At 46.6% G+C, this 13,106-nt stretch overlaps 1 protein-coding gene across 3 annotated transcripts in view; it reads right to left on the bottom strand.

Moving 5' to 3' along the window:
- LOC116430230 (cell adhesion molecule Dscam2) overlaps positions 1–13,106 on the bottom strand; it is a 298,794-nt gene that overhangs the window by 56,327 nt on the left and 229,361 nt on the right. For all 3 annotated transcript variants that reach the window (XM_031984053.2, XM_076368698.1, XM_031984052.2), the window contains exon 11: positions 3,486–3,836. In XM_031984053.2, coding sequence (XP_031839913.2) covers positions 3,486–3,836 — 351 coding nt within the window. The remainder of the gene's footprint in view (positions 1–3,485; positions 3,837–13,106) is intronic.

Below are 13,106 nucleotides of genomic sequence, written 5' to 3'. Positions count from 1 at the left end.
CCGCTAAGATCGAGCCGGCGACCGCTCGGGCCGCCGGTGGAATCGATAGCTCGCAGACCCGTCCCGAGGCTGGGCATCCCCTAGCCCGGCTTCCAGAACTATCCGGGAAATCCGAGTGCACGCGTGCAGTTCGCTCGGTTTCCGGCGAAATTTATTTCCGCGAGTAATGAGCTACGTTCGGCGCATTGTTCCGCGGACGGCTCGTATTTTCGAGGCCGCGCCGGACCGCGGGCGGCTATGAAAACTGTTCGTTAGCGGGACAAAACGCGGACCCGGGTGTTATTTGATGGGACCCGGGTCCACGGGAAAAAGCCGGCTATCGGAATCACGACGGACGCGCGCGCCCATTGATTCCGGCCCGGTATAGGCGAGTAACGCGGATTTACGGGGTTTTTTGCCGGCGCTGGCTCGCGCTATCTAGTGAATATGAATGGCGGGGAAGAACATTACACGCCGCGGCGGCTTGTCACGCTCTTAATACCGTTGACATTCGCGGCCGCGCACCTTGGAACACCGGTCTCCTCTTCCCGGCCCGAGGAAACGCGCTCCGTAATGGCCTCTATCGTTACCGAAAGAATCCAGCTTAACGAAGATTAACGCGAGCCGCGGCATGATTCCCTTCCTGCTTCCCGGATTCCGCGGCTATTGTTGTTTACCGTGATTTTTATAGCGATTCCTGGTCTCCCTGATAAACGCGCGCGGAGATTAGAGTGCCGCTTTGTTGCGGTTTAGTGAATTGTTCCCGCGATCGCCGGGGTTTGCAGCTTCCAGAGAAATCGAATCGAGGTAGCGATGCGGACTTTGCGAAGGAAATTCGTTGGATCGTGTTTGTGGAGCGTGGAATCTTCTTTTGAAGGAGCTACTGTTGCTACTGTTGATTCTCAGCATCTTACTATTTCTCTGGTTCTTTAGCCAATTGATTTGACACAGCAAAATTATAGAGTTTGGTATTTGATATTAAACTTTGATATTAAACAGCCTCTTTCTTTAATTTATGTACGATGTCTCATTAAATCAGTTTGAAGTGTCGTCGGCATTTCATTAAAAAATCTTGAGTATTTCCAATGAAAAACTTCTGGAGCTAAGGGTTAATATTACCCTGTAAATATTTTATTCATTATCAATATCGTTTTATTCATATTTCATCAGTCTTCTCGTATCGATCCCGACAACTCGAACCAAATGTATCATCCCAGCGATCCACGATCGCATTCTAGAAGTCAGTTTCAACTGCTCTCTTCCTCTGCCCTGATCCTCTTCTTTCGTTTCCTGTCGCAGAGGCTCGATCTCAGTCGTACGTCGAAGCGTGCGCGATTTAGATTCGATCGCCGCCTAAGAAATGGACGTCGCCGACTTTCGGAATCGTCGGGCGGGAACTTCTTGAAAAGTCGCATTACCGCGCCACCTCGAGAACTCGAAACTAATTTCCCTGCGCGGCCGGATCGCCGCGTCGAGCCGCGATCCGGCCGCGGGGGGAACTTCGAGCGTCCCCCTTAACTTCCGCGCGGGGCAACTAGGCTTATAATGCCGTTCGATGGGAACAGAGGGCGGACGACCGTCGTTCCAGGAAATGAGCATTCGAGTTGGGGAATGTGCTCGTTGAAAAAACGTGTTCATCGTTCCGCGCTTACCGGGCAGGAAGTCTCGGTGCATGCACGGAAAGGCCGTAGTTGGGAAACTGTAATTGCGAGCGGAGCACTCGGCTGTCCCGGCCCCTCGAAGAATCGTCCGGGAACATCTGCGAGGGAAGTTCCCTCGGAACCGACCGTTTGCTGGCTACTGCTGTCTTCATCGTCGATGCCACTTCGCTGTGTTTATGAAATATTGCCCCTTTGGCTTCGGGACACTCGCTTTCGCGGTGGGATCGAACAGCCTTTGCGTCTTTATTGTTATTGCTCTGGATGGGATGGGGAGCTTTCGGTTTCTGATAGGGGTGGTTGAGGTTTCAGCTGTGCGATTTTGAGGAGCAGTGATTTACTCTATCTACTCTTGATTTGGTACGGAGGTTACAGCGAAAGTTTCGAGAAGTTCAGCTGACTATTTCCGTAAATGTAGATTTTTCTACTGGGTGGATAAAATGACTGCTAATTTCTTTTACAATGGCTGTACAGATGATTCTTTAGGGAACGATCAGAGAATGATTTGCTAATACCTAAGCTGAGATCTTAATAAATTCACGGTTGTAGTTTTTATAGAGAACTTTTGAAAGCACGGTTTAATGCGAGTGTTAACCCTTTGCACTCGAGAGGTGACTCACAGTCACCACTTGATTTGATGAAAACTATGAAGTTGAATATTTGGTATTTTAAATTAAACTTTGTACTGCTATGTGAAATATTTAAATAAAATAGCGTTGTAGCTGAATTTATCTGTGAATTTTCTTAGATTAGTTTCAAACAATGTCTTCTATATCTCGTCGGAAAATATTGAGTATTTCTAGTGAAGAACTTTCGAGTGCAAAGGGTTAATATTTTGAAGAACAGTGAAACCATTAGTGTAAACTTATCATCAGTCTTTCCCGAAACTTTCGCAACACATGTACACCGTTAGATTGAAAGTGTTACGAGTATTCCTCTGTTAAACTGAAAATCCGGACGCGGAGCGTCACCGGTGAGGAATCGCGAGGACTGCTGGAAGATGGGATCGCGTTGAGATAAGAGGCGCGGGTCGCGTCGCGACGCGGAATCGATCTCGCGCTTCTCGGGGAACTCACCGTACTCCGATCGCTCCTCATGGCTGTTTTGGTTCTGTGCGGTAGTATGTATATATATACACATATATATACACGTGTGCGCGTGTACGCGGACGCACGGCGCGGAACATCTGGAATGATCGCTCTGAGTATGCCCGTTACCTTCGATAAAGTCGAGGGAACTTCCTCGAGATCGTTACTAACCTTATCATTCCCTTCTCTCCTCTATTCTCACAATCTTTAACGCGAGATCATCGAATTCTTATAAAACACCGGTGTCCATTTACTTTATGATCACAAAATAAAATTCAATTTGCGTATTAATCGAGAACATTGTAAACCTCGTTCCCTGCAATCGCTGTCTTCTACGAAAACTCGAAAGAAAAGTTAAACAATAATCCAACAAACGCTAACAGATATAAATTACCTCGACACTGATTCCCACACGAACTTCTCAGACTCATCAGTAATGATCACAAAACTTGTTTTCCATTCATCTCCCGTATAAAACAATCGAAGCCAAGAATCGCGCAACAAACCAATCCTCAACGGACCCTCATCGAGGCTTGCAATGGCGTCAGACACCCCGCGTGTCCCCGAAACGCGATCCATCAAAGATAACAGGCAGACGCAGAGAGATCCGCAGCAGCCGCGCGCGCGCGCGCGCCGCGACACGGGCGCGAGGGAACAGATATAGACGAGTATATATCGGATCGCCGCCACACGGTCTTATGTACACAGGTTCTTACAGCTACCATGTCGATTTTTGTTCTTGCTCGTTTGAGACACCAACCAGCAACGGAGAGGCTGGCCGAGTACTCGGCCAGGCCAGCGACGTTGCTGATCTGGCACGTGTAGTTCCCGCTGTGCCTAGCGCTGACGTTATTTATCGTCAGGATGCTGGAAAACGGCGGAAAGTAGCTTATCTGTATGTTGTCCCCGGTCTCGACAATGGCCGGGTTGGATCCGCCCGACGAAGACGTCGACGACGCGCCGTCACCGGGCCTGACCTGAATCGGTTTGTTGTCCATCAACCACGTGACGTTGAACGGCCGGTCACCCTGGCTCATGGAACACATTAGCTGTGTCCTCATCCCCTCCGTGACACCGTTCTCGAAATAAAACGGCGGGATCCGCGGTGGAACTATAAACGTGACGTGTGGATAATAGTATGCATATACCTGGTCACACCGGCCCGCAAAACCGCACACTCCTACAACGCGTGGCGCGACCAAACGGACGACACCCTCCTCTCTCCGACAACCTCTTACGACCTAGCCGAGGTGTCTACGGGGCACGTGGCTGGAATATCGGCCGGCGGGGCCTTTCATCAACCGCCTTACAGGGGGTGCAGCGACGAGACTTCGATTTTTCTTTCAATAACAGTTACGCGCCCGAAAATGACACACCGTCGCTGTCGCGCGAGAAACAAAAGTCGCGCTGATTGGCTCGGTAGATGCGATTCCTATAAATATGCCGACTTTTTTTTTTAGCATCAGTTAACATCGGCTCGCGTAATCGATACCAGTCTCAACAATAAACGTAGAAACGCATTCAAAATCAACCTGCGTTGATGGAATTGTTAGAATCACTGTTACTTCAGCATTGTACTTTTAAGCGCGAAATTATATTTTTTTTGGTGAAACTGAACGAAGCAAAACAGATAGGAAGTAGAAAACAGATCAATCGCGAACAGATCTTTAGTTTAGATTCAACGCGGATTGGACTGTTCGTGTTTGAGGCTTTCGGCTGAGAGCTGTGCACTATAGGAAACTATCAACGTTTTGGCATTGTTACAGTTGGCTGAGGGCTGTTATCGTTTAGCCAGCTGCAACGATGCGGATACGTTGGGATGAACCTCATAGGACACGTGTTTCGAAAGGCTTAAACAAGTTTCAGATGTGTAAATTATTCGCTGTCGGGGTGTATTATGTGATTTCGTTGGTAAATTCCGAATTGAAATAACAGTTCGCGTTAGAATTGAAGTACGAGCGCATTCGCGATGTAGAACACCTCGTTGAACGCGAGTATACTCATAGGTGAGTCGAGGTTTGCGATCGGATGTGAATTAGACGAGGAACTCCGTGCATTTGCGATGGATACGAAGCTCGTATGAAACGGTTGAAATTTAAGTTTGTTGTATTATTCAGAATTTTCATTATTGGGTAGTGAATTAAATATAGGGTGAACGTAATAGCTTGTTGTTTTGAGTTTCCACTGTAGCTCGGTGGAGAATATAATGATACAGGGAAGCCAAGTGATCGGTTATCGCTAAATAATTAACCATCGCGAAATCAGTTTAATTTGGCTCAAGGGCGGCTTCCACCCTCTCGTTCGCCGATAATGATGCATATTTGCGCGAAGCTCCGCAGTCGAATACTCGCGCAGCGAAGGATCGCGGTGCAACCGGAGCATCGAACGCGAATAATGTTTTAAAGGGTGCATCGTACGCCGGGAAGAGTTCGCCGAGATAATTACGTCGGAATCGAGGAGTCGTTCGGCGGCGCGGAATTAACGGTCGGCCTCGCGTCGAAAGCAACGGCGCGCGTTGATAAATCTTCTTCCCGAACGTCTGAAATTAACATTAAAATGCAGCGTCTGGATGCCGGAGAGGCCGCGCGCGCGAGCAGTTTAATCCGCTCCGAGCGTAATTAATGTTTCCCTCGGCGGCGAACAACGGTCCAAAACGATCTGCAAAAAGGCCGCCGGCGACCCAGGCCGCCTGTAATATCACCGCAACGCGAAAACTCGTCTTGTTCGCGGGCCTTTGTGAACTCGAAGTCTCGTCGCGCGGCTGCCCGAGCGAGGAGATCGCCGGGAACAAGGATCTCGTTTGCTTCTTCGACATTCTCCCCTTCGATCGGCTCGGAATTTATCGCGCTTCGACTGCCGCGGCACCCGCATTCGGTTGACATAGTTCTTATGGACACGGGTGGTAGTAATGGCGTCGATGTAACGTGCGTGATACGGATGTGGTGATTAATGGGTTAGTAATGGTGAAATGTAGCTGTGCGAGGTGTAGGTTTCAAAATTGGAATATTTGGAGATTGGGAATTTAAGAAAGTTTGGACGTTTGGAAGCTCGAAATTAGATAACTTGGAGATATGGATACTTAAATATTAGGGAATTAAGAAACTCCAATGGAAATTTGGAAGAAATTATTCGAAAATTAGGAAATAAAGAAACTTGAAATTTGGAGATATTTGAACATTAAAATTCGAAAATTACATGAAAATTCCACGGAAGCTTGAAATTAGATTGCTCGAAAATTAGGAAATTAAGAAACCTTAAACTTAGAGACACGTGAACACTAAAATTCGAAAATTACATGGAAGCTTGAAATCAGATTACTCGAAAATTAGGAAATTAAGAGACTCGAAACTTAGAAACATTTGAACAAAATTCGAAAATTACATGATCAGTGCTACATTAAACAGATCAAATCTTAACAGAAATTGATACGAAGGATCCTACCTTCAACCTTCCATCAGAAAACTTATCTCAACCATCAGGTTTAAAACCTGAAAGTGCCACGGCAATCAAGGCGTTAGGAATATATTCCGCCGCGAAACGCAGCTGTCCCACGTAGGCCATCGCGAGAACCGTCGAATTTCGTTTGGTTAGTCTACTAACCGAGGAAACCCGCTCACGCCGAGCTTCCCCCGGCGTTCTCCTCGCTACGTGACCCAGGTCCAGCACGGGACAGGTGCGAAGCGCTCGGTTCCGAAGGCCGGAGCCCGTGAAAAATGGCGGGCCGTTCACGTGCGCCGCCGGCTAGAAAATGAACATTTATGACCCGGAGTAACTGTTAATGTCGGTCGATGCGTCTTTACGAGGCGACCGGGCCGAGAATTCGCCGGTAAGCCCTTGCCGGGCCGGCGATAAAGCGTCCGGGAGACGGCCGGCCTGGCCGAGATCGAAACTTCGAAGCCGCAGCGCTGTCCCACCTGACCCGGCTGCCCGTGTTCCCCGGCGCGGACAACTTTTTACGCGGATTAGCCTCACCCCCGCGCCGGAGGGATGAGTTAATTGCGGGGAACACTCGTGGCTCCTTTCCGCGCGGTGCCATTCGCAAGTCGACGGGCGGTCGAGCCTCTTTGGGAATTCATTGAATTGAATGTGTCGAGATTTCAGGCGTTTCGAGGGTGAATTGAACGCTCGAAGGTTCCCGCGTAAGCGAGAGTCAACTGAATGCTGCCGGGTTTGAGGGTTTTCGAGGTTGAGTTGAATGTGTCGGGGTTTCAGGGTTTTCGAGGGTGAATTGAACGCGGATTATTTATGTTTTTGAAAATAATTGAATGCCGCGAGGTTTGAGTGGTTTGAGAGTGAATTGAAGGTGTTAGGATTGGGTTCTCTGGGATTAATTAGACGCTGGAGCATTTAGATTTAAAAAATAATTGAATGGTGCGAGGTTTGAGTGGTTTTGAGAGTGAATTGAATGTGTCGAGGTTTCAGGGTTTTCGAGGGTGAATTGAACGCTGGAATATTTAGGTGTTTTTAAAAAATAATTGAATGCCCCAAGGTTTGAGTGGTTTGAAAGTGAATTGAATGCATGAAGATTGGGTTTTCTGGGATTAATTAGACGCTGGGATATTTAGATGTTTTTAAAAAATAATTGAATGCCGCGAGGTTTGAGTGGTTTTCAGATTGAATTGAATGTGCTAGGATTGGGTTTTCTGGGATTAATTAGACGCTGAATTATTTAGATGTTTTTAAAAAATAATTGAATGCCGCCCGGTTCGAGTGGTTTTGAGATTGAATTGAATGTGTCGGGATTGAGTATTTTTGAGAGTGAATCGAAGTGATTGAATCGGTTTTTGAGATATTTATAGAGGAACGCGAGGTTCGCGAGGAGTTTAGAGTCGGAGATTAAACGAAGATTAAAAATATGGTCGGAATTTATAGAAAACGCGAGTGAATCGCTCGATGGAAACGCCGGAATTGTTCGAAAAAAGAAATTAATTGAGTTCCCCCGCGTGATCGATAAAATCCCGCCGAGAACAAAGTTACCTTGAAAATCGGATAAAGGAACAAGGTAATTGCGAATGCAATTAAAACCGTTGCGGCGGTATTTCGGAAGCGGAGTCGATCAATATTGTCGATTAACACCGACGTCGGTTAAACTCGGTTAAATTCTTGTTGGCCAAAACAATACCGGTGGTACTCATGTTGCTAATTTCACTGCAACCTAATGAACCATCCTGCGGCCGCCATAGTTTGCGACCGTTACCACGCTCGGAAACTCCAATCGGCAATAAATAAACCACCGGAAAGAACCTATGGAAACCAAACGGAAACCCTGAAAAAAAACGTGTAAATTCATCCTGAAAAATCATTATAAAAACATCAACTCCATTTATCAATGAACCTTCAAACACACATACACAGAAAATAAAATTAAAATCCAGTAGCCATCGCAGAAATATAACCGGCGAACCTAAAAAGAGACACACACACAGACACACAGAAAGAAACAGTATTAAAATTCCAATAATCAGGGAAATAAAAGAGAAAAAGACGGAACTGTGTCGCGGAAGAAAGGAGTCGCGTTACGCGGCTCGATTCAGTTTGCCCGATATATTAACGGACGGAGCGACGTTAATTTCCACATAATTACGGGCACTCGTGCCCGGCGAATTATGAATGGCACCGCGATCCGGTTGTCGTTGAGTTACTTACCAGATTCTATAGGACGACGAGCGGATTATAAAACCGAAACGAGCGGGAATGCCGGCGGCCGGGCGGGGGGAGTGCGAGGGATCTCGAGCCGATCGATGAATCTCGCAAGCGGGTCGGATTTAAATGGCCCGGACACGGGGTAGAACAGAGATCGAACACGGAAATAGACTCGCGGAGAGTAACGAACCCGTCCGGAGGTCCCTCGCATCGATCCCGCCCCCGCGGCACAATTTACTACGGTCCCAATGGTGAAACTTTCAATGGCGGATGATACGATGAGCAATGATGATGATGGTGATTATTACACAAAATCATAGAGAGTATCTCGAGCGTGAAACATAGCATAGTCTCTATAATATACGTATATATACTGTGTATACGTATATAAATTATATGTATGTATATAATGTTTATATGTGTATACAGTATGTATACGTATATGTATACGAGAAAAGGAAGAACAAGGTACTGGCACTACTAGTGTAATAGTGACAATGAAATTCGGTCAGAATATATCGGTCAAAAAACGTGATCGTACGATACAACACAGATACAGCGCGTTGGAGAAGTTTCTTGGCAGCACGGTTATCGGTGAACGCATGGGCCAGGAGAATTGCGGGACGCGTTGCTTTCGGAAGATTCTCGGGGAGAGACGGAATCGTTGGGCGTACTTCGAATTTTACGCTAGAATTGCCGTGTTAAATGGTACTTTGATTTCGGGAGTGATATGATAGTGTTAAATATCGGTAGAAATAGAGGAAATCGATTTTCCGATGTTTAGAGTCAGATGTTAATATCGAATTGATTTTATTTCGTGATGTTAGATATTTCGTAGTAATATCTGGTCGGATTGTAGGTTAATTACTCGGTAATTCTAGGGTTAATTCGAACTCGATTATTGCTTGGAAAGGAACAACGGTGGGTTTCGATCGAATCGCGGACGGTGCGGGTGGTTTTGCATGCGGAATCGCGACGGAAGAAGTGTTTCTCCGAGACCGAGTTTGCGGAGAATTCAATTGAAACCGTTGCAATCCACCGATACGACCGGTTGCGCTCGTAAATATGGAATTTGATTGCCGTCCCGGTGGAAATCTTCCTTGGGATTGAACGCGCACGGTCAGGAATTATTCGAATTAATTGCGAGATTGAATGTGTTTTCGGCATCGGTGTCGATTCATATTGATTTTCCTTTCTTTTTTGGTTTCTTCCGCGAATAATCGCGCCGCCGAAGAAGTTTCCCGCAGCACGGCGGTCTAGATTGTATAATTAGGAGGGAAAACGTCCAGGATTCACGATAGAGAAATACTTGTTCTATTAATCAACAATGACAAGTGCTACAGGTCTAACCACTGCAAATATATTAATAAATTACGAATCTTTTAAATATATATCTACTATATAATTTGTTTCTTTACTTATTTATCGTTATTTATAGGTTAGAATATAATTATCCTACTATAAAACTACTATAACCTCATCAATTAAATTTTGGTTGCGTTCAATTTATAATCCATGGGAATATATAAATTAATATCGAATAAAGTAAATGGTGATTAATATATAATCCTCCTACTATGTAATCTGTTTCTTTAAATATTTATTATTATTCATGGATTAAGGTATAATTATACTATTAGAAAATTACTATATATTAATGATTTGATTTTGCCTAAATTCAGTCTATAATGCACGAGAATATACCAATTAAAATCGAATGAAGTAAGTACCGATTAACAAGGATCTTCGAATTTTCGTTTTCCTAATTAGAAAATCTACACCACCATGCGCCGCCCCGTATATATCGAGAGCAACAATGGTGACGGTGAAGTTCATTCGAACGGGACAAAAAGAGATATATGGAGTCCTACTACACCGGACCGCGTCTACGATCCAGTCGGTTCACAAAAAATTACCATAGAGATGGAGAAACGTGTCACGATACTCAATCATAGAAAAAGAAAGACATTACGTGTAGGTAACTCTCGAATATAATGTATGTATGGTAATGCTGAACGATGCATACACGGCTCTGTGCGAAGATTAAAACCAGTCACGAACGGTTACTTTTACGTGGAAGCGGTATCACGCCTGTGACATCGAGCCATGACAACGCCGCGCGGTTTTAACCTTCGGACGACGGTGGCTGGGTCCGTGCCGGCCCCATTAGCAGGCGACTTTAATCAGTATTTCCGTTTCTCGAAATGTCGATCGACTCGCGGTACCGGTAAAATCGCGGCGATGAAATCAACACTGGTAATTATTGAAATTCTATTAACCCTTTGTGAACGGACGCCGCCAATTATGCAGATAATATTACTCCGTTCGTCGTTATTGAAATTTACGCGCGATGTAATTAAAAATTAATCTCTCAGAGGTGACGCTTTTTCCCTTGAATGTTTAATATTTGTCCGTCGGATTACGGCACTGTAATTATCATTGCTACGAGATCGATCATTGAATTTTCATTAAATGAGAGACGCGCGAATTCGACGCGTGTATTTTACTTTAATTATATCGAAGTTACGTATACTTTCACCCTCCGAAGGTTAAACGAGAAGTCTCAATGCGGTTTCCGGTTGAATTTGGAAGCAGACATGTCATTTCGGGAGTCGAGGACGGCTCGCGAGCGCCATTTTGTCGGAACAGAGAAAGACTGCGACCGGCGTGGAGGGGGTCGGAGGAATTAGAAACGTCTCTCGCGTGGCGCTTCGATGTCACAGATAAAGTACGATCTACGGAACATACTTGGTCGACTTCGATACACACTAAAAGAAATTACGTTCGCACAAACGAGAGTATGAAACACTGGCAAAAGTGGTATATATACCGTTACATGTACATATAGAAGATCATATATATAGATACACATATATATGTATGATACACGTGTCAAGAGTTATATATGGTATCCGTATAGTAAATCTGATCGAAGCGTGCAAATTAGGCGTGCAAGAGAGAAACAGCGTGCAGGATCGTTGAGTGTGTCCAGGTCCAGAAAAAGAGAGAGAGATAGAGAGAAAGAGATAGAGATAGAGAGAGACAGAGATAGAAGTAGATAGAGACAGAGACAGAGATAGAGGAGAGCGAGAAAGAGGGACAGAGAAAGTCAGGCAAAGAAACAGAGAGGGATAGAGGGCCAGGCAGAGAAAGAGAATCAAGCATGGAAAGATAGAATCACAGACAAATCAAGAGAGTCAGAGGGAGGAAGAGTGGCAGCAACGAAGAGAGTCTGACAGAGAAACAGAAGGTCAGACGGAGAAGTGTACAGTGGGCCAGAGAAATAGAATCAATCAAACATGGTAGATTCAGAAAGCCAGAGATAGAGAAATAGAGGATCAGTGAGAGACGAAGGAGTTGGAGGATCAGAGAAGCGCAAGGGAAGAGTTAGAGGATAAGAAGAGGATAAAGAGAGAGTTAGAGGATCGGGAAAAGAGGCAAAGAAAAGATCACAGGATCAGAGGGGGAGAGATAGTCAGAAAAAGTCAGACAGAGAGGCAGAAGGAGGCAGCTTGTGAAACAAAGAAGTAGACAAAGAGAAAGGCAGAGTAAAACCGGAGAACGATCAAAACCGGAAGTAAAAGAGAGAATCGAAAATTCGCGGCACGTCCAGCGAGCTGAGGGGGACGGACACCGCGGAGGACTCGTGCCAGCGGATCGTTCCGTCGCCGCGATCGTGTCCGACGATCTAAATTGAAATCTAATAATCCGCGACGAGGCGACGCGAGGCACGTATCGCCGCGCTCGAAACCCGGCGTGAACTTTGAAAAACGACGCAAAAATCCATGGAAAAACCGAGCCCGGCAGCGACGACGCCGAAGGAAATTCCTCCATGAAGGATCGCTCGAAACCGGTTGAAAAAAAGGAACTGCGTCCCGCTGTCGCCCGCTGAACGTGCCCGTCAGGCGTGCATCTCGGACTAGCATGTAGCAGAAAACAGGTCGCGTCGAATGACTCCGGTTGCCAGAGGTGGCGGCGAAATCATCCAAAACGATCTCTCCAGTGTACTCGGTGCTTAAGAAACTCGGCCCGCCGACGAGGACAGAGGTGACGCGCGAGAAAAAAGGTCAAAGATCGTTCGGTGTTTCCCGATCGGCGCGGGAAACAGGTTCCTCGAGGGCTTCCGGTCGAACGGAAGTTTCTCCTTTCGCCGGGAGGAGGATCGATCATCGCGATACGCCGCGGCGAGCCGACTGATCGATCACGCCGATTCGCGGCGGCCGCTGTTCCGCGGGCCGATCAATCAGCCGCTTTTCCACCGGCCGCGTATAACCCTGCCGGCTGGAAAATTGCCGGTCTGTCTTTATTACATCCCGGGAATCGGAAGCCGCGCGGGGGAGAGGATGGCTGAGGATCGATATGCGGGCGTGTTGCGTTGCTTTTCCTCGCCGTTCTCGAGGCTCGGCACGGCCGGCGAGGCATCGGAGCATTGATCGGGCCCGGCACGCTTCGAGATTAACACGCGAGACGTGTTATGCCGTTTAATGCCCAATCAATGCGCCGATAGGGTGGACGGAAACGAACTAATCTCGTCGCGGAGCATAGATCGGGGAACGTGCAACGGCGCGGCGCGCCGAGGCATGCGGGCGCGCCGGGATTGCTTCGACGGGATCGATAGAAAAATGGGTTAGAATCCTCTCGGAGGAAACTAGGCTTCCACGTGTGTACGGAATACTATTTGATTAACAAGAGCAACAGAAATAATCTTCAAATTCAAGCTAGTGTTCGATAGAATCGC

Source organism: Nomia melanderi, chromosome 6 (assembly GCF_051020985.1).
Source record: "Nomia melanderi isolate GNS246 chromosome 6, iyNomMela1, whole genome shotgun sequence".
Classification (NCBI taxonomy): Eukaryota; Metazoa; Arthropoda; class Insecta; order Hymenoptera; family Halictidae; genus Nomia; species Nomia melanderi.
This window is presented reverse-complemented; position numbering and strand designations above follow the sequence as displayed.